The sequence below is a fragment of the Zonotrichia albicollis genome, chromosome 10, assembly GCF_047830755.1.
Source record: "Zonotrichia albicollis isolate bZonAlb1 chromosome 10, bZonAlb1.hap1, whole genome shotgun sequence".
NCBI lineage: Eukaryota > Metazoa > Chordata > Aves > Passeriformes > Passerellidae > Zonotrichia > Zonotrichia albicollis.
The window spans coordinates 18,506,497-18,528,691 of record NC_133828.1 but is presented as its reverse complement, the minus strand read 5'-3'; the positions used below and the strand labels follow the sequence as shown (position 1 = coordinate 18,528,691).

The 22,195-nt window shown below is 40.2% G+C and overlaps 1 protein-coding gene across 3 annotated transcripts in view; it reads left to right on the top strand.

Moving 5' to 3' along the window:
* STK17B (serine/threonine kinase 17b) overlaps positions 1–22,195 on the top strand; it is a 64,458-nt gene that overhangs the window by 12,577 nt on the left and 29,686 nt on the right. For all 3 annotated transcript variants that reach the window (XM_074548207.1, XM_005490916.4, XM_014269796.3), the window contains exons 8-10: positions 150–2,435; positions 3,065–6,853; positions 17,675–17,821. In XM_074548207.1, the coding sequence (XP_074404308.1) occupies positions 150–432 (283 nt within the window). In that variant the 3' untranslated portion in view covers positions 433–2,435; positions 3,065–6,853; positions 17,675–17,821. The remainder of the gene's footprint in view (positions 1–149; positions 2,436–3,064; positions 6,854–17,674; positions 17,822–22,195) is intronic.

Sequence of the window (22,195 nt, the reverse complement as noted above, 5' to 3'; positions counted from 1 at the left end):
TGATTTGTAGCAGCTGAGGTGGGGATGAAAACACACCAATATTGACTCTTCAGTGACAATTTTGCTCAGGATTTTTAGCATCAGAGCTATTTTAGTTTTCTAGTATTGGTGGAATTAACTCAAGCCCCTTTCCCTTTCTCCCTGTGAAGGGACAGGCCCACTGCAGCAGACTGTCTGTCCCACTCGTGGTTGCAGCAAGGGGAGCTCCCACTCCTGTGCAGCCCTGAAGAGATCTGCTGCTCCTCTCAGCTGCCAGGACACACAGCCAGGTGCTCAGAAGAGTGGAGTGTGAAGTGCAGCTGCAGTGGGAGCTGCAGTGACAAGGAGGACAAGGAGAACATCCCAGAGGACAGCAGCACGCTCTCCAAACGCTTCCGCTTCGACGACTCGTTGCAGTACCCCCAGGAGCTGGTGACAGACTTTGTGTGCTAATGTACAACACGGACTTTCCATGGAATGAATTCAGCATAATCTGTTCCAGTGGTGACAAAAAGGTTCTGGCTTGCCAATTCGTGCAGCATTGGCATGCTGGAAATGCACTTTGATTCTTTTATGCTGGTGCCTCCTTTTCTATCCATTGCTGGCAGTGGATTTAACTCCTGAGGAATTGGAATTGTTGCGCCAATGAAATGAATTATTTTTTTTAAGAAGATATAATTATAATATTTTTGCACTTTTCAAGTTCTAGTCAAAAGATGGTACTAGAGTGAACCTGAACTGAAACTAGAGTGAACTGAAACCTGAAATGAGTTTAAGCATAGCCTTTGCCAAACAGTGGTTGAACACATGCATGCTTTTAGGACTACCTTTTCTTTTAGTAAGAAATTGGGAAGGGAAGCAGAGAAGCTGAATCTTGCTGGTTTACTGGAGTTGCTGGCTACCATTCTCACCACTTTGGATAGAGGCTAAATTTGGTATGTTTTGGGACTATGGTGCATCTCTTGGGGCCATTTGGAAACTTGTTTTACCTCTAGGATCACTTGTAGTTCTGCCTTATGGATCTGGGCTACTTGGGCATTATCATGCATATTCTGTGTGGTTATGCTGTGTTGGATCTCTGCAACACTTGGCATAGAAAACAGGTAGATTGTCAGTCCTTGTGCTTATGGCCCTTGGCTTCTTACCATAAATTACGTTGGAAGATGAGGTTTCTATGCTGATGTGAATATTTGAACTTGGTTGTTTGCTTTAATCAAACCTCTGAAATAGTATAATCTACTGCATTGAATTTTCCTTATCTTAAAAAAAAAAAAACCAAAACAATTCCCCCCAAAAAACCCACACAAACAAGCCCCAAAACACAAAGCCTCTAGTTAAGAGTAAACTAAAAACAACCATTTTTGCCAGTGAAACAGCAATTAACAGTTTTTCTCTGTGTCCCTCTAATGTAGAAGTGTATCTTGCTGTCAATTAGTGTTGCCCATAATTATTCAGCTTCATGCCTGCTCTGAGAAATGGACTGCAGTGTGTTAGTATTTCAAGACAAACTACCTAAAAATTGTTTTAAGCCTTTAAAATTGGTTTGGTTAGAGGTATTTTTTAAAGTTCTGTGCCTTCCACTTTCACTTATTTCTGGCTCTGAGGTAATAACGCCTGTGTCAAGTTTTGTCTTAAAGCAAATGCCAGTTGTGCCTTAACAACCTGAAAGTAATACTCATAAAATAAGCCCTTTAATCATAACAGAGCCTGTGAGCCTTTTTGGGCAGTAAATTTATTAAAACTCTTACAGATGTTTTAAAAGTAAATGCCACTTCAAAATATTTCAAGATTTTCCACTCCTCAAAGGTTAAATTTAATTGTCTTTAAATTGGATTTGTTTTCTGTAATAAAATACCACAATCTGATAATCTTTTTCAAGTGTGCCTGTGGATTTGTCAGTAGTTAGGCAGATGGCATTTTGGAATACAACTGAGAGGTGAACCTGATGGGTGGTAAAAGGTTGTGTTTTATCTTTCTGCACACAAGGAAAAAGCAGGATTTTCCCAAACAGATTGCAGTGTAAGGTGTCACCAAAACTCATGGGGGGATTCAAGACTGTTGTCTTGGTTTGGGGGGATGCTCACACTGACAAGTGGAAAGCAGACTGAGGTGTAGGGCATGTAAAACTTCTCAGCTTCTGTTTGTCAGAAGTTGTTCCCCAAGATTTAATGTCATATGAAATAAAGTAACAGGTTGGTTCAGCACAGACCAAGCTCTGATAGCTGGGTGTGAATGAGCCACACCAGGTCTCCTGTGTGGATTAATTCTCATGGAGCTTTTCTCAGTGGTACTGATTGTATGTATGATTCCAGAATTACTTTGCAGGAGCCAGCTGTTGGATTGTGCTCAGGTACTTCACACCCTTACTTTTCAAAGTCCTTGGCTTTTCCCAGTTAGAGGAGTCTTACCTGACCTTTTGATTTTTTTCCACCATCATGGACTCCAGTTTGAACTGGGTAAGTTAAAACCACAAATTATTCAATACATATGTAGAAGGTCAAATTCACTTAAGATAAGGAAGAAAATGCCAAAAAGTAGTGTAAATAAAGGTGAAAAAGAATTTTTAAAAAATTGTTGTAATTTAAAATTCTGCTGAAGTATTCCTGAATTAAAATTAAAACTGTTTTTTAGCATCTGGAAAATAAAACTGATAGCATATGTCAGAACTTTATGGTAAAGCTGTTATTTCTTAATATTTTTATCACAGTATCTGTTTACATTTCTTACTACTTTAGAGCTAACTTAACATTAAATAATTGGTTTTATCCAAAGAATTTAAGTTTTGAAGACTTTATTTGTATTTTATATATGCTTAAAATATACATTGAATCAGACTTTGTTTAGATAAGTGTGTTTGAGTTATTTTAAAATATTATTGTGCAAATTAACTCCAGTTGAATGTAAATACATTCTGTTTTGCTTCTTCTCATATTACTGGGACTTTCCAAGTGTGAATGAATGCTGAGTAACATTTTGAGATGACTGAAGTAATACTTCTATGCAATTAATGACCTTTTTCTTTTTAAAAAAACATAAACTTTGCCATTTTCCCAAAACTTCAATTTTTTTTTTATTTTATTCACAGAATCAGAGGCTGATTGAGGTTGGGAGGGACCTCTGCACGTCCATGCCCCCTGCTCCAGCCATCCCACCTAGGCCTTGCTGGGCAGAACGATGCCCAGATGGCTTTGGGTCTCCAAGGAAGGACACTTGGTCTCCCTGGCCAGCTCTGCAGTTCTCAGCCAGCCCCACAGTAGCTGTCTGTTCTTGTGCTCAGATGTTCTCACGTGTTCCAGTGTGTGCCACTCCCTCTTGTCCTGCCCCGGGCATCCCTGGTGAGAGCCTGGCTTCATCTTTGCACCCCCACTTCAGATGATGGGATGTGTTGGTAAGAGTCTCCCTGAGCTTTCTTCTGGCTAAACAGTCCCTGCTGCCTCATCCTTTCCTTGTCTGTGTCTCACACTGGACACTGCTCCTGTGTGAGGAAAGGGAAGGATCAGCTCTGTCACCCTGCTGGTGCAGCCCGTGCCATCAGCCTGGGCTGGGCACACTGCTGCCTCCTGTCCAACTGCAGGAGCCCAGGGCCTTCTCTGCAAAGGGGTTTTTCCAGCTGGATGGCTCCAGGATGTATCAGTGTGCAGGACTCTTCCTCCACAGCCCATTTCTCCAGCCTGCAGAGGTGCCTACGGACGGCAGCAGGAGCTGCAGGTGTATCGGCACTCCCAGTTTGTGTCACCTGCAGCCTTGCTCAGGGCATGCTCTGCCCATCATCATTACCCAGGATCTTCTGGGAGAGTGTCAGAGGTCTGGGCAGGCAGTGCTGCTCTCCCTTCAGCTCCTGGCAGTCATTTCTCTGCAGAGTTGCTCCAGTCTGACTTGCCCTTGCTGAACCCATGCTGACTACTACCAGTGAATCATGAACTTAGCAGCTCACTTCCTGGAACTGTTCCCCACATGTCTGGGGTTTATGTAAAAAATGTTGCTGTTCCTATTTGTAATGATCTAGTTATATCTTGCTGTACTTAATGAGGTGATACTTTTTATATTAAATTCTACTGCCCTTTCTAAATGGCTGTGTGTAAGACAACTTAAATGCAATCTTTGTTATACATATTAACTTCCTAGGGCATTAATGGTACATTTGTTTCATTTTTGAGTAGATGGCTGAAATAAAAAAACAACAAACCCCAAAACAAGTGTGCTTTAGAAAGGGAATTGCACTCAAAAGAGGGGGTTAACTCCTGGTGGCCTGGGTAGCGTGTTTCTTCCAAAGGCACATTTCATTGACAGAGCTTTTCCATTGTTTGAAATGCACAAATGGCCTTTCTTTTTAGTGAAAGAAACAGTGTGTCCATGTGGCTCCTTTGGTGTTGCAGCATTAAATTCAGAAATTATCTGAATATTTACGTTTTTGCAGTGAGAGTTCTTATCAGGAATGATGCCTGGTTTTTTAAACATATCAGATACACAAACTATTCTGTTTAATGGCGGTTTGAGACAGCTGGAAATTTCTGCTTTTTCAAAAATCCTAAAGGAGGAGATGTCTTTGAGAAATACATCACAGTGACTTTAAACTGAGAGTAGATTAGATAATGAGAAGAAATTCTTGACAGTGAGGGTTGTGAGGCACTGGAACAGGTTGCTCAAAAAAGCTGTGGATGCCCCATCCCTGGAAGTGTTCAAGGCCAGGTTAGACAGGGCTCTGAGCAATCTGGTCTAGTGGAAGGTGTCCCTGCCCATGGCAGAGGGTTGGAAGTGCATGATCTGCCATTATATGGTAATAACTGACCCTCCTTTCACCAGGACAGCAGTGCTTGTGCTCTTGCCAGGTGAGGCAAGTTGAGTTTGAAAAAACACTTGGTAAAATTGGGGCAGAACACGAGTGTGCTATTACTGTGTTTGTTTCAGAAACTGCTCATCTTGGGCACTGAGAACCTGGCAGCTGACAGGCTTGAAAATACTGCTTGGTCCACTCAGCATTGCAGAAATAAGCAAGATACAGAATGAATCAGAGTGTAGGAAGTCTGCTGAATTTAATGGTAATATTACAAGGCTGAATTGCCAAGTCATCTACCAGTGAGTAATGTGCTATGAGAGTAAAAGGAAACATTTTAATAATTAAAAGCAGGTACAGCAATGATCCCATAAAAGTTCTTATCTGATATCCCATGTAGTGAATAAACAGAAAGGTAGGTATTATTATCGTTGGAAGAAGAAAATTCTTCTGATAATGAAAGATACTACATGTGTAAGCATTTTCTTTATAATGTCTCTCATATTAGCAATCTGTTTCTTTCTTCCTCAGAAGAGTACAAGCAGGTATGCTGTTTCCAGTTTCCTAATCAGACAATAAACCCCAAAAGGTCACATGCTAGCAAAGGGAATCCCATGCCTGGCAGTGTGTGCTGAATGTGCCAATGCTTGCTGGAGGTGTAGTTCTGGGAGTTGGAATAGCAGGGAACTCCCTTTGCCTGGTTTCCAGCTGGACTGGTCCATAGCATAGCCAGTACAGACCAGAGCTTGTGTGAATCTCCCTATGCTAGGTTGAGAATGAGGCTATTTCAAGTTTCAAAATCAAAACCAGGCTTTGGTGCTGGCTTGTATTTAGAAAATGCACTGGGAATTCCAGGTGATGTTGAGCCTTTTGCAGCTGGACAAAGCAGAAATACCCTAGTGGTTCTTTGCCTGTGGTATTTGAATAAAGGGGTTTTTATGGTTAAAACTTGCTATCTAGACTCATAATGCTCTGTGTGCAGTTCACAAGATTGGTTACAGGCCTGAACTGGAGCTCATTCATAAGCATTTTCCAGCAGGTTAGTGCTGTAAAATGTAGTGCTACCATTTATATATTGCTGTGAAAACATCCAAAAACCTCATTTAAAATTCACAAACTATTCAACATGGCCAAAATGGTTTCAGATCCCAAAGAAATTCAAACGTGGCCAGAGCAAAGTGTTAGAAGTCATACCAACTGTGCCAGTAGTTGATTTAGATTGGTCAAAGCATTGGATTCAGTGGAGGAAACACCCACTGAGTACCAATGAAACGGAATGAGATTTTTTATTTATATTTTCTTGTGTTCTATAATTTTCCAGGAGTGTGGGGGCAGGTTGTTTAAGTCCTAAGTCACTGTGCACAAGATAGGCTGATGCACGATGAGGCACGTGGAAAACCTTGGGTTGCTGTTGTGGGTTATGCACCCAAGCCAATTCTACCTTGGCAGGAATCATTTTGCAAACACAGCTGAGTTCCTTTGCATGTTGAGCTGAGGCAGCTGCCCCCCCCGCTTTGCCTGGAGACGAGCACCTGCACTCACTTATGGGTTATTAACTCCCCCGTGGGTTATTTCCAAAGGTGAGGAGGACACTGCCTCGGCAGCAGCGAACGGCACACGCTGCTCGGAGCCGTGCTCGCCATCCTTATTGCAGGTGGCAGGCACGGCACGGCTGAGGCTTTTTGTGCAGGCAGGCAGGCAATCGCGGTGCGGCACTGGCACGGCTGAGGCCCGGCACAGCTGTAGACACTTTGTGGCACTTTAATTCCCCTCAGGTGTGCTCAATTCCGTGAGAGCTCTCACGTGTGAGGCGTTCTCGGCCGAGGTGCGTCCAGCGCGGCCTCAGCGTTCCGGCCACGGTAACGCAGCCGCTGCCGGGCTCCCGGTGCTGGGCCAGGCACGGCGGCCGGAATTGGGCTCCCGCCGGTTTCCAGCGGCCGGGATGGGGCGGTGGAGCCCGGGAAGCAGCGGTGCCGAGCTGTGCCGTGTCCCGCTGCGGAGCGCCGGGAGCGGCCGAGCGCGGGGCCTCGGGGCGGCGCCTGAGGCGCTCCCAGCGCCCGGAGGCACCGGGCTGACGGAGCGGGCTCTCTGAGCTGAAAGGTGCGGGTTTTAAAATTTATTATTATTGTTATTTTTACATATTTTTTATTTTTTTTAACCGAACTCCCTTTTATGAGTTAACTTTTTAGCGCTGCCAGCCCAGCCCTCGCTCGGTGTGAGCAGGGCCTGGCGCGGCGCAGAGGCCGCAGCGCCCGGTCCCGCTGAAGCGCACGGCATTGGCACCAACAACCCAACCGCGCTGTCTGTGCTGCGAAGTCTGCAAAACGGGTTTACACGCAACACAGTCCTCCTTAAAACTGCCCGGATCGCCTTTAATTGGCTTAGCAGGGCAAATTTAAACAGCTGCTTTTGGTTTGGGCTGCTGCTCCTGTAGTGTTTCCAGAGAAAGTGACTCTCTTGTAGAGGCACCCCTTTAGAAACCACAGAAATTAATTTGCGTACCAAGGCTTCAGCTTGGTGCAAAGTACAAAATATTATGTCATTGTCTTGGTTTCTGCTGGACGAGAGTTCATTTTCTTCTCAGCAGCTGGCACAGTGCTGTGTTTTGGACTCAGTATGACAATTGCATCGATAACACACTGATGTTTTGGTTGTTGCTAGGTAGTGCTTACCCAAATCAAGGCTACCTGAGCTTTATATTTCAGTTTCATTATGTATGACAGGATTACAAAGAGCACGTTCGAAGTTCAGAGTCACCTGATGGATTCAGGTGATTTTACCCAGGTCAGCTGTAAAGCTGCTGATGAACCCGAGTCTATCAGATCACCTCGGGCGGGTTGTGGGGCTGGGGCATTCGGGGTGCCAAGGGTTCCCGAGGGAACTGCGTGTATCGGGAGAAAATAACGAGGTGCAGGGATGTAGTTCCAGCCTGCAGAGCAAATGGTGCCGGGCTCCCCTCGGAGCTTTGCTGCAGCAGCAGCTCCCTCGGTTGGCAGCGACGGGAATTCCCACCAGGCATTGGGATGGTGTTCTTTGCAGTGAGCGACAAAACAGGGACGTTTCCCTGCAGAGCCACTGGCCTTGGAAAGCTTCAAATCTCTGCTGGACAAGGCTCGGTGCAGTCTCTTTCAAAAATTTTTAATGTGATTTTAAAAATTCAAAAATGCAAGTCAGTTTGCAAGAACAGTAAAGTGACATCAGGGAAGGTAAAAAGAAACTATACAAATTTAAACAAAAATCATTGCATAACCGGTGGATGGAATCGTGATTTATTAAGCCCAGCCAATGATGCAATTCTTCCATTTGAACCTGTCATCAAACTTGAAGCTATGACAGCCATTAAAACAGAGTGTTGAAATAAACTGAACTTAGATCTTTGAATCTCAAAATATTGAACCAAGACTAATGAAGCGTATTCAATCACACAATTGCTCTCACTTAAAATAGTAGTAATAATAGTACAATTAGTAAAAGGAAAAAAGTTTCTATAAAAGTTAATGCAAATTAATTATAATATTGTTGATTTAATCTTAATTTATTCTGGTTTTAACTTTTGTGTATGTTTTATTGTGTATATAATATGTTAGTACAGTGGCTTGTGTGTTCAACCTGTAAATAAATATACATATACTGGGGGGGTGTGTTCAAAAATTTCTTGCTTAATCTTTCTTGTATGATCAAGAAAGTTTGGAAGTCACAGATGTAGAGGAGTGTGGTAGCAAGCAGTGTGGCTGGTTACTAATGTAGGTATTTAGAGAGTAATATAGCTATTTATTTAGTGATATGGGCATTACCTGGACATTTAAAAGCTGTTTTTCAGAAAGCACTGTGTTCGTATGTGATGGCTTGGGGTTTCTATCAATGCCCATCTCGCCACTGTAAGCAGCAGATAACAGGCAATGAATCCCTCATTAGCATTTTCTGGGACCAACCAGGTTTTTGCTCATTTTTAGCAACTGTATCTTCAGCTTCTTTCCTGTGGTCCTTGAGAACATCTGCTGGGAATGGGGGGGTGGAGCCCCTACTCTCCGTCTCTTCTTTGGCATTACAACTTTTAACTGTTTTATTATTCCCAAATATTAATTACTGTATCAATATTAATGACTGTTTTAATTTTTATCAGCACGAATCATACCTGTTTATCACACAGGTAATTTTTGTAGTGTGGGCAGCATACCAGGAAAGTTAAATTGCATGTTGTGCAGGCTTCTGGGCAGGCAGGGCAGTCAAACAGTGAATATCTCTTGGTTTTCCTGAATTAAGTTCAGGCAGTTGAATTAGCTGTGGAAGACTCAATATCCATTCCCAATACACTGAACTAATCAAAGACCTGAGACCTGAGGGGTGGAGAACTTGAATATGCATTTACTTCTGCACAAGAAAACTTTAAAAAGCACTCATTGGCAAGTTGTGTGAGGTTAATTTTGCCTTTCCAGCTTTTGTTGAATGATCATTTTAGATTTAGCAGATGTAGAGTTTGCAGCTTGGGAACTGTAAAATCCCATCCCCTCATTTCACAAATATCACTTCAGTAATCAACCCCTGCTGTTTCTTTGATGCATTTATGTTTCAGTTCAGCAAAGCACTTACATTCACCCTTGAAATGTAACTTGACTTTAGTCACTTGCTGTTCAGCAAAGTTCTGGTGCGTGTGCCTGGCATTAAATGTTTGGAATACAGGCGGGAGCTTCAGCTGAATTTGGGTCTGAGTGATTTGAACTTTTGCTACAATGAGGTTTAATATCAGGCATAATTACTGCAAATTTTTCAAGCCAAAAGTGAAATATTTGCTCTCTGAGAATCTGGTGCCTTTAGGATGAACACGTGTTATGCTGTAATTTTGTGTTGAAGAATAAACAACTTGCATTTCATCATGGGTAATAAACTTGTCAAAGCCTCCCACATTTCTCCACGTGCATTAGCAGTAACAAGGCAAGTTAAATGCAAAGCAGAAGAATTGAGGTGCCACGTTTCTCTAATCCATCCAATCACAATCCTGGTTTGCAAGAAAGACACTGGGAAAGATGTCCAAAGTTGTGGGTTTACCACTGTCCTCTGCTGAAGACTTCAATGTTTTGAACCATTCCTAGGAAAGTTTGAGCCTGTCAGTGAAACAGCCAGCAAAGAATGTTTGATTGAGAAAACTTTAATGGAATGGAATTCCAAAGGGATTAAATGGAGTTCTTGACTATACAGAAATAGGAATCCATTTTTTGTCATCTCTAGGTGATATTCAGACCACATTGTCAAAATTCAGACTATGAGAGGATCTCCTTTCATTAAACATTATGAAAAGAGAAAAAGGTGATTTTTCTCTAATAGAACATCACCAACTATTGTAACCAAACAAGAAATCTCTTCTGCTTAGTCTAAAGCATAGAGACTTCAAATGCTTTTGTTTATCCTTCTTAAGCAGCAAATTAATCTTGTTTTAAAGGGATAAAGCTTTTGTTCCTTGTCACCCACACACAATTTAATCCCTTCAAGCTGATTTTTACTCTTAATTAATGATGTGGGAGTGCTAATGCATTGGAGATATCCCTACATATTTTTAACACACTCTAGTACTTAAGACAGCAGATGTTTTATATCAATGCCTCTGTTTTACCAGCTAAATCAATACCTTTGTTTTACCAGCTAAAATATATCTGAACTAGAGATTGAAAGGTTGAAGACATAGAGAATTTTGTCTAAACTTTCTACTTAAAATATAAAGCTACTGAATTGTTTAGCCCTTCAACAATTAAAAATGTAAAGGAGGTGAAGAAACTGAAGAAAGACAAATTTCAGGGATGTGATGAAAGATTTATATATTATTCCCAAAGCAGAAAATTAAATTCTAACATTAAGCATTGTGTTCAAAATTCTGTACTTCCATCTTTGAGCATAGATTTGAATCTGGTTTTGTCTCTTCTCTCAATGAAGCACTAACCTCTTAAATCCCCCAAACATAGCCCTATTGTGAAAGCCCAGGAGCCCTTCCTAGAAAGCTTGGCTGTAGATATCTGGCTACTATGGATACCTCAGAACTCCCACTGACCTGCAGAAATGCCCTTTCAGATTTCATTACATGATCAGTAAATATGAATTCATATCCCTGCATGTGCATTCCACTAAATATTTATTCTCTAATTGCTACACTACCATAGTATAGGAGCTCCTTCCTTGTTAATGTCAAGTAGTTGGGTTTGCTTGTTTAAAAGGAGTGAGCTTGCCATGGTGATTTCATCATTTCAGTTTTCAGGGTGTTCTGATGACTGACAGTGCTAATGCAAGGTATTACTTCAATAGCACAGGGCTGCTGCTTCAGTCTTTGAGATTCAGGCAATTACACAATGGTTGCTCTCTTAGTAACCTAACAAAGCATGGAGAGTTCTGGGCTGCTGCCAAACAGAATCCCAATTTCCCTGTCTTCATTTTGGTGTAAGCAAGTTAACTGACCTTCCTAAACTTCCTCTTGCAAACTGCATTTTCTCTAGCTCCTGGTAGCAGCAAGGTCACTAGAGATGGGGTACCAGAGCTGAAGGATGAGAGAGGGGCTTTGTTTGGAGGAAATGGTACTTGTTGGGTACAATGGTCTGTTGTTTAGAACCTGTGGCAGTGAATAAGGGAAGAAGTTAAATAAGTTTTCATATATTTAATTTAACAGGACTTGGTGCAGCCCATGTATGGGTCTGCTGTTGAGAAAATTACTGCTATGGTTCCTAGAATGAATTGTATATTTGTACAACAAATGAGTTATTGAACAAACATACAATATCTATTTTAACAGCATGCCCTTTTGGTAATTCCATCTCTATTGCCCAGTAGTATGACACTAGTAAAAAATGTCCCTGTTTCTATGTGGGAAAGAAGAATATAGATATTTGTTATAGGGTTATAAATAGCATTTTATTTTTATATATTTTTGCAAGTTGCTTATGTCAGTGAATTGGGAATAGAGAGAACTGCTCTCATCACATTTGTGTGATACTGGTGAGATAGTAAAAAATGTCAAATGGTGGTGGTAAATAATTTTAAGTGATACAAAAAAATTGAGAATACTTAGAACAAATGATAGACTAAAGGACCTTGAATTTTTTGCTTTCAAAGGAAAGGCTGAACAACTATTGAATTACATGAATATGTACCCATAGTGGGTGCAGTAATACTGAACTCCTTAATCCATCAACCAAATTTGTTCCACATCCACACTTGGAATTTGAAGTCAGCTATAAAATATGACTTAAGTATTGGGCTATTTACTGCTTGAAATCTTTTCATTAAAACCACATTTTTGTTGTCCTGTATGCAGGACAAAGCCTGCTTAGTTTTGGTTCAGTAGTTAGGGTGGCTTTCCTGTCTTTCTGCTGCAATCCCAACTATCCAGCAAAAACAAATAGTGGTTGGGGCTTGGGTGTTTGTCAGAAGCCAGATTCTGTTGGAGGGAATTCGTACACAAATGCTGTTACATGCTAAAACATGCCCTGCATTTATTCACTGCTACTGTTTGTTCATTGGATTCACCTCATTCAGGAACTCCTGTCACCAGTTGCAGAAAATAATGTGGCATTTATTAATGTTATTGCAGGAAATCAGATGAGGTGAAATCTGCTGAAATCCTAAAGCTTCCACCTGTTGCACGTGCTGCTGAATTGCCAGAGGTCTCAGCTGTCTGCTGGAAATGCTTTGCTGGAGGGCCCAGTGAATGCAGCAGAGCTGATGTTCCTCTGTAGGGAATGCAGAGCAAACTCTTGTTCCTACAGGAGGTTCTGGGTGGAAGGCTGAAGGTTCAGGCTGCTTGCCTTTATTGGAGCCATTTTCAGTTCTGACATCGTGGCTCAGATGCCTGAAGGAAAGTGTATAATTCAGTACTTGACTAAAAGAGTTGATCAAATCAGTTTTTCAGGTACATACTGCTGTCTTAAGAGTATGGAGTGAATCTGTGGTATGTACCAAAAACATTGCTCCTGATAAAACATAATCCATTTTCTGTTTCATCTTAGCTTCCTTACTTAGGGTCTTTAAAAAATCACTGGTTCAGACAGAATCAGAGAAACATTGAGAGGGGCCTCTGGAGTTCAGTTAATCTGACTCCTTTCACAGAGCACAAACTTTGGGCACCCCTCCATCCGGTCAGGTACAGCTTTGTGTATCCAAATGTTAGAAATCTCCACGAACACAGACTTTTTGCAGGTCACCTCTAGAGGCTTCAGAGCTCCCAGGAAATAATTTTTTCCTGCTGTCCCAGCTGAATCTCCCAATCTTTGCTTGTACCTGCTACTGGCTACAGTTAAACTCTACCTTAATTTCCACTTCACCCAAGTGAGCAAATCCAGCTCTCCCAGACTCCTCTCCTGCATGCTCTGCAGATTCTGATCCTCAGGGAATTACCAGCTACCTTGTGATTCTGCTAATCCTGTTACATAATTCTAATAATGATTCAATAAAACTGCTTTCCTTCTCAAGATGTTTGCTAATATCAAGGGATTTCTAGGAGGATATTGCATTTTTAATGTATTTGTAAGTGGGTTTACTGAACTGTTCAAAAAAGGGCAAGAAATTGAGAACTTTGCTGGGTATTTCTGAATATTGTGTGCTGAATGATCCATTTTGATAAAATCATCTAATTCAGATATTCAGTGATACTCAATTACAATTTATTTTTTTTAATGTGCTATGTGCTATCACTGATGGGGGAAAAAAAAGTTTGTGCAGGAGAGGGTAAATGCGAGAATGAAAGTTCAGCAGTGTCTGGCTGGTGTCGGCTGCACGAACAGGCACCAGTTTCCAGAAGGTGGCACTGTCCTTCCACAGATGCAGGGTCTGAGGTTCATGGCTTCAAAGGATGCTCTTCTCCAGACTGTATGAACGGTCTGTCTGCTTCTTAAAGCATAAAGCTAATTTCACTCTGTTCAGGATGATTTTTTTTTGCATTTATATGACATCGGGTAATAAAATTGCTTTATTGGCTTAGTTTTTCATTGCAAATTTGAATAATCATACATTATTCCTTCATTATAAATATCTAATTCAAGCAAAGTGTGTTGATGAGGTTTAAATTACTTAGTGGTTTAATTTCCACTTCTCATAAATTTTAAGAAAGTCTTGGGTACAGAAGTTTTTCTGTCTTCCCGGGGCAGAAAGCAGAAGGAAAAAAAAAGGCCAGGAAAAAAAAGCAAGTGTAAAAAGATCCCAGGCTGCAATCTGTGATATATTAAAAGTTATATTTAGAAACTAGATTATTGATGGTCTTTTAACAGGGTACTCAGGCTATTTTGTACACTTGATTTATGTGCTTTTCTTGATACTTTCCCCCCCCCAATTGACACTGGCAGTGTCACTGACAAAATAAGTTACACTGATGTTTTGAATCACTGGGAATGATGCCATTCCCTTTTTTATTTCATGCCTTAGTTGTAAATAGGAAACTATGTTGAAGCATAAATTATTTTTCCCTTAGCTTTTTCTCATGTGAAATAAAAAAAAAAAAAACAAGCAGGAAGAATCCCATTTATAGAACTGGGGAAAGCAACACAGCTTTGATTTGCTTTACCAGCTGCAATTATTCCATTTGCTGTTGATAAATATATTAAGAAATGGAACAAAACTCTCCATCCCTGAGACCAGCACACAGCTCTGGGGGTGTCACCAGATGGGAGGGGTTTGTGTCACACCAGCAGGGCATTAAACCAAAGCTGAGGGCATGTTGCAAACGTTCAGAGCTTCTGGGCTCAAACTGAACTGGGAATTTACTGTTAAATTCTCTGAAGCTGAGGAGGAGTTGTGGGTCCAATGTGCTTTGTCCCCCTGTGAGGAGTTTGTTTGTGGGACACCTTTGGCAGCCCTGGCTGTGCCCAGCAGCGCAGCCTCTGTCCTTGGGTGTCCCTGTCCCCTCAGTGGGCCCAGCTGCTGCTCACTGAGCTGCTTCTGCCCGCTCTCAGTGCCTGCCCTGGCGGGTGGGTCTCCTTTTGGGACACTGCTCCTGCTGGGAATCCTTTGGGCACATCTTTGTGCTCTGATGTCCATCAGAGTTGTCACTGTCAGCGGTTCTTGTGAGCCCTCAGTAGATGGATTAGGCTGAAATTGTCCCTGTCACTCTGTGTGGAGTTGCTGATGATGGATGCAGTTGTGTGTTTTGTTCTCATCCTGGATGTGAGTTCCTGGCTGTGTCCCTTCAGGGGCAGGCACCAGGCACAGCACAGAGACCTCGGGGTCGGCTGCTGTTTCTGTCACCTCTGCTTCCATCTCAGCCCTGGCCATGCCAGCACCGCCAGGGTGTGGGGAGTGCACTCTGCTTTAGCTGGGAGAGGAGATGCCTCAGCACAACTTGTGTTCCCAGGCTCTGGCAATGGAGCAGGGCATTGGTGTTAATCAGCCCCATTTCCTTGCAGGACTTTGCCCTGACAGAACATTTGCAAGGGAAATATAGGCTGGATATAAGGAAAAAAAATTTTTACAGAAAGGGTGATAAAGTTCTGCAATGGTCTGGCGGGGAGGTGGTGGAGTCACCATCCCTGGATGTGTTAATAAAAGCCTGGATGTGGCACTCAGTGCAAGGTTTAGTTGAGGTGCTGGGGCTGGGTAGGACTCGATGATCTTGAAAGTCTCTTCCAACCTGGTCATTCTGGGAATTTTGCATTGCAAAGTGAGGGGTTTGGATCAGTTCACAATGTCCTGGCATGGAACTGAACTAAAATAAATTGTGTCATGGTTTAAATTCAAGCCTGTACTGGAACTGAGTAGAAGCATTTGTGTGGTTTGATTTCTTCATTGTAAATGTGCATCATTTCCTACGTTGCAGTGTGTCTTTGCTCCCAGCCCCTTACTTGGTGAGCAAGATTAAAAACTGTAGTGATGATTAGGCTGTAAATGGGTCATAAGGCAATTTAAATGCCAGAACCTGATGTTCACACAACTGTATTTCTTTAAAGGTCTTTTCAAAACCCTTTTGGCATTTGTATTAACTGAGATAACTTTCATCTTATACAGTAGATTTTCTAATAATTCACATTAATTTAATTTGAGAAATTAATTTGGACAGCACTAGAAAGAATTTGGCAAGCACTCCATATCTTAATGTATATTTTGTCATCTGTACGGTGCACAAATACAAGAAACCCAGTGTTTATTCAACAGTGTGTCTTGACAGATCATTCAGGTGCTGTTGTGAAAGAAAAAAAACCCAATTTCTTCTCTTCTTAAAACAAGTAGAACTTCGTTTTGAGAACAAAATTCTTTAAACTTGTAATTAGTTGGGAAATGTCTCAGGATCAGGGAATGCCTTTCTCAGATCACATTACTGGTTAGTGTTAGTACTGAAGTCAGTGTTGCCTGTGTACAACTGCTGTATTAATACTCCTATCTTGTGTATATATTTATATATTTTATATGGAAGGAAGGATTATTCTTTGCATTGAATTCTAATACTTGATTACTGGTTAAAATGTGTCACTTCGTTGTTGAAAGTACACTAAAAAATCCATCAAAATGTAGGAATTGTTCATGTTGCTTAATTGCACTATGCAGTTAATAGCCAGTGTAAATTGACGTTGCTCCAACAGAATGATGGGAGTTGTGCTCTTTGATCAATTGATCCTGTTTTGAAATGATTTTCAGAAATAATAGTTCATGTTTTGAATAATTTCATACAAGCTGCCTAACTACTTCTCTGGTGAACTCTGGCAATGGGCAAGGACAGTAAATTGTAAACCTGATAATGGTTGAGTAAAGCAGAATGTGAAATAGAGATTCATTTTGATTAAGACTTCCAGCAGTGCTGTGTGGTGATTCACTTGAAAACACAATAATATTTTTTATCTGGAATAATTTCTTTTCCAGAACAGACATCTGTGGGCAGCAGTAACAGCAGACAAGATACTGGAAAAACTGAGGAAGTGCAATGAATTTCTGGAAATAATTCTCAAGGGACTTAATAAATACTTAGAGAAAAAGCATCTGGTTTTCCCCAGATTCTTTTTTTTTTTTTTAATTGAATTAGGAACTCCTTGAGTTTTTTTCAAAGACCAAAGACCTTAATTGGTATGGAAGTATTTAGTAGGGATCCTGTTAAGTAATATAACCTTTGCTGTAAGGAGAGCAGCATACACAGACTTGACAGTGTGCAGTGACTGCAGTGCAAAGTCGTACAAAAACAAGAACAGAAGCGGAAACCGGAATGCTGGTTCAGTGCCAGAGAAACATCCCTACAGTGAAAGAACAGGACAAGAAATATTGTGAGGAAAAAAATCTTAAAGGTCTTGGTTTTGTTTGTTTGGTTTTTTTTGATAATGGAGAACTATTGTGTTAAGATTGTGCCTGGTTGCTCTACTCAATCTCCTTAATGTTTGCTATTGCTGGGAAGGTATAAATAATAATTTTTTATGGACTGGAGGTGGATTAGCTGTAGAAGAGAGAATTCTTGTTTCTTCTCATTAGTTTATGTGCTGAGACTGAAAGTAAAGTTTTACATCTTTAAACTGATCTTCAGTAAATACTCTGGTAAGCATCTTGCAGAGGGTCGGACACAAGAATTATTGCTGAGGATAAACCTTTTTTTTAAATCCAACTTTAAATGGTCTTTTAGGTAAATTGTTCAAATGTTTTTCTTAATGATATATTCTTAGGTAGTATTGGAAAGAATAAAATGGAGCCAGTAAAAGAACATGGGTATTTCCTGTGTTGCAGGAATTAGGTTGTGTATGCTGTTTTGTTTGCAGATATGTGCCACTGATGTTTTACATTTGGGTTTGTAAAAGAAAAAAAAGCATCTCAGGCCCCTGTTGGGCTACTGGTGAATGAAGGGCATTGTACTGGTATCAGAAGGAACTATTTAATACAGAGAAAGAAATAAAAGTAATATAGTAAAAAATAAGAAATACAAGAAAACAATCACGCCTAAGACCAGACATTCCACTTCTTAAATTTTACAATTTTTTGCAGGCAGCAGAGGATTTTCTGGGACAGGATAACAGACAGACTGAGGACACTGTCACCTTGGTGTGAGCAGAGCTGGCTAAGCAGAATTGAGTGACTGTGGGAGCACTTGTTGAGCTTGGTGCTCATGCTGAGGATGTTCTTGCATCTCTGGTAAGCAAAAAAGGCAAAGATGAGAGTGACTTTGAATGGTTAAGTCAGCTTAGGTGCTGCTGGGAGGTGAGTGATACCTCTCAATCCTATTAGAAGGTAATTTCTGTTCACAGTTTTTCAATTTCTGCTTGCTTGCTCACACAGGGAATGGTTACACTACAGTGAGAATTTCTGCTGATAAGAGAATACCTGGAACAATCATTTTATGGATTGCTAACTAGAATGGCCGGTAGCCAGACGTAAACAGTTTTTAATTAAAATTACTTGCTTCATCTCTGCTGAGTCTCAGTGCATTTGCTGAATTTGCAGGGAATGTTACAGACAGGATTTGTTGACTCAAAGACTGTATTTTGGTTTTGTGATGCTGCAGGAAAAAGAATGCTATAGGGATGACAATTTCACTTAAAGATTTTAATTTACTTATAATGCACAAATGAAATAATATTGACAGTACTTACTGGAAAAATATGAGTGCTTTCACTAGAGAGTGGTAGCACACAATGTTTTACATAAATCAGGACAAGGTCTCTTGTAATACAAAAGACATTTTATGTGAAATATAAAATAATAAAATAAAAAAGTAGGGGTCATGCATTAACCATAACTACAATTATTGGCCATGATTGCTTCTGTTTATCTTTTAGAAAGTCCATTAATTTCCTCAATAACTAGACAAGACAGTTTTACTCTGCAATCCTGTGAGGAGGATCTTATTTTAGGTAATGTTTAGTTTAAAAACCAATGGTTTTGTTTGATACTTTATTATCTATTGATTGGTATTTTTTTCTTTCTTTGGCTTACATTGAAAGGAGTGTCTCAGCAGTCATGCAGTTGTTTCCAACAGCATTGTGCCAAAAAAAGTGAGGTTTTTTTTGTTTTTCTTTAAATGGGTCATAACCATGGAGTTTTATGATATGTAAGTATGTATTAAAAAATAGTTACATTTCATTAAAAGGATTGGTCTATCAGTTCAATTTAACAGCAAAGAAGAGGTGAAATTACTGGTGGGATACTTATGCAAATAACCAATGGTACAGATCAATTCATGTAAGATACCTGATAAGGTGCAGGGCCTGATTTCCAGCTGTGAATTTTTCTAGGAAGGCATGGAAGCAACAAAGTTAACATCCTCTTAGAGTGCTGCATAAAATTGGGGCATTCTTGAAATGTCCTTGGAGGTTTCTGATAGTCCCATCCAGCCCACAGGATATTTTTTGGTAGGCATACCTTTGATGCATTGAAGTGTGGTGTTTTGGTGCTGTTTCTGATTTGGAACATCTGGAGCTGAGAGCTGAGCAGTAAATCTGCTCTGGGCACCAAGGTCAGTGTGGCCCTTGGAAGCTGAGTCATAGCAGGCTTTTGTTTGGCATACCATTGTCTGAGAAGGTCTTTGTTACTCAGCTAAAAGGTTGGTAACTGCGTGCTTGGGGGACTTCCTAATTTGGGAACAGCTACTAATATCATAATACCTGCTGCTAGAAAAGTATTTTAATAGGGGGACTTTAAAGAACTGCAACTTACACCAATATGAGAGAAAATTTTTGACACGGCAGATAATTTTTATCTGTAAGAACTTTTGGATGTCAAGATTAGCCTGACTTTGAATGTTTTTGAGCACCAAACCCTGCCACTGAATTCAGCTGAAGAACTTAATGTCTACTTATTTCGGAAAGCGGATCCAGGCTAATGAAAATTGCTAAAAATGAAGAGAATCTATTTGAGGATAGATTTTGGATATTACCTCCATTTCCCCTTTTCCTTCAATGCACTTACTTTGGCACTAGAAATACTACAGATATAGGGCATTGATTGTACTTCTGGAAGCAAAACTATATGTTGAAATTGGAGGATGTATGCTGGCATTCTGATTGTATATGTAATTTTTTTCAAGTAATTACTGTGTTAATAATTCAATCACTCAGGCTAAACAGTCGACAAATGTTAATGAATTCAAGACTTGTACAGTTCATCCTCCATTTCACTTTTACACAGCTTTGATCAAAATTCTTTTTGAACTAATGGAAAGATGATTAGCATTTTAAAACTAAATAATGATAGCTTTTAATTTTGAAAGATGAGATAGAATCTACCTCAAATTGATGGTACATATTATGCCTGTAGTTGTGAGTTTATGGCTGGATATTAGGACTACAGGAACTGTATAAAATGCAACTCAGGCTTTTTGTAACAACAAATTTTTTCAAAAGCAGAATTAGTGAGCAATCCAAGGATAATTTGCAAACATACCCAGTGACTGCTTATGCATTCCTGTCAATGAAGAAGGATTTTATAGCTGATGAAAGCTGTGTGTGTTGGGCTGATATTAGAGAACCATTCTTTAATTATTCAAATACTAAGTCTGAAGCGGGATATGCTGAAAAAAATATGTGACTGAAACTTTGAAGTAGGGAAAGAAATAATGCAGGTTTTAGCTGAGTTTTACCCAAATGCTAAATTCCTATTTCTAGACTGTGCTTAACATGCAGCTTTCCTGTGTTCAGTTCAGTCTGCAATTGCTGGTAGCAGCTTATGTTGAAAATGTAACCTGGCTCCATCTCCCTTGGGTCTCTCTTTGGGCACTGACAAGTGACTGAGCCACGTGGAAATTTGGGAGCTCAGCAGTTCTTCCAGCACATTTCTGACCCACTGCTGAGCACTGTGATGTGCTGTGAGAGTCTCTTTCTATCCCTGCTGATGCTGCTGCCTCATCTGACAGACACTCAGGTTTCCAATCCCTATTGCTTCTCCAGAACTATGGTGCTACTCAATTTTCCCTTATCTGTGTTTATCAAATCACTCTTTACGAAGTTCACACTTTATTGATATCATGCTGTGCTAGTGGGTTGTAAATGTGTTTTCTGAATCTCTGAAAGCATTTTACCTGTGAAAGCTTTCTTCTCTTGTGGGTAGGCTGCACAGATTCCCTTTCAGATGTTTTCTTGAACCTTTCTGAAAGGGAGAAGGAAGGCATCCTCCTTCAGCTGGTGATGGGCCATTCCCAAGTACAGTCTCTGATCCATAACAGAGAAGGTTGCTGCCATTTCTCCACCAAAACTTCCTCTCCTAAATTTAGGCTTTCCTCCACAATATCCATTTTCATTAGTGGAAAATTCCCTTTGTTTTTACTTGAAAGCAGTCACTTATGCATGCAACTGTATTAAAGCTGTTCAAAATTTCAGAGGGATATTATTATTTTTAATTAAATATAAAACTAAATGTGATTAAACTTTCTAGCAAGTAAGAACTCTTATTCTAAATACAGTCTCTCAAAGAGGAAAATTGTTTTTTGTAAACAAAGAACTTTAGTGTTCATCCCTCTCCTCTTAAATTGCACTGAGTATGTGCCTGCTATGATTTCATCTGCTTCTGCTGTAATGACAGAAGGGAATAAATTGCCTTAAAAAGCACTTTGAGGTAAACATTTGAAGAGCTGATATTTCAATTTTGAAAGTTTGTATTTTTCCCTTTGGTAATGCAAGAACATGGCCTCTGCTGATGGCTCCTTAGGGAGCTATCAAACAAACGAATAAAGAACATGGAAAAAGCCAATAGTTTGCATATAATCAGAGGCCCTCAGTTTATTACAACACTGGAAAAGTGCATTCAGTTTGGCAGTGCTGGAAGGTTGATGACTAAAGAAAGTGTAAATTACAGAAGGACCTGGAGGGGGCACAATTAGCTAAAAAATGAAAGTAGTGAATATCCAATGTTCTTGTAGTTAAGGGAAGTAGATATGTTTTTTCTCTCCTTGTTTTGAATCAAGTGAGTACTACTGAAACCCTCACTCCAAGTTGTACTTAAAACTATACTAAGTTACTTCTTAGCACAATATAATACTTAGTTAAATTTATTTAATTGTTTTATGAGAATTGCCATTTCTTTTTTTTCATGTCAGAATAATAGTATTTCTACACATTATCTTGCTGGAAAATCAGTTAAGGTGACAATTTTGAAAATAAATGTACAACTCTGTTTCAATTTTAAAGCAATTCCTTGGCTAAAACTTGGGAAGAATTCCTGGCATTTGTTTATTCCTCCTCCCCTGCCAACATTTTTTTTTACACTGCTGGGTGACTGGTACCACAAGTGTTGGCATTTCTCATGTCTAATACTTCACCTTGCAATTCTGACATTCTTTCATCCTGTCAGGAATTTATTTAATTAATTACTTTTATCACCTTTCCCAGCTTGGATCTCCTGATGCTAGTTGCTCACCTTTTTAATAAAAATATTTACAAGACTTAATACAGGAGTCACCTCACATGCAAAAGCTACATTGGGCTTTTTTATCTTTTTAGCAGAACTGTTTAAGATATTGCTAGTAATCATTTTAGCCAGAGCTTGATATTGTGGGATCATATTTGAATGTACCTT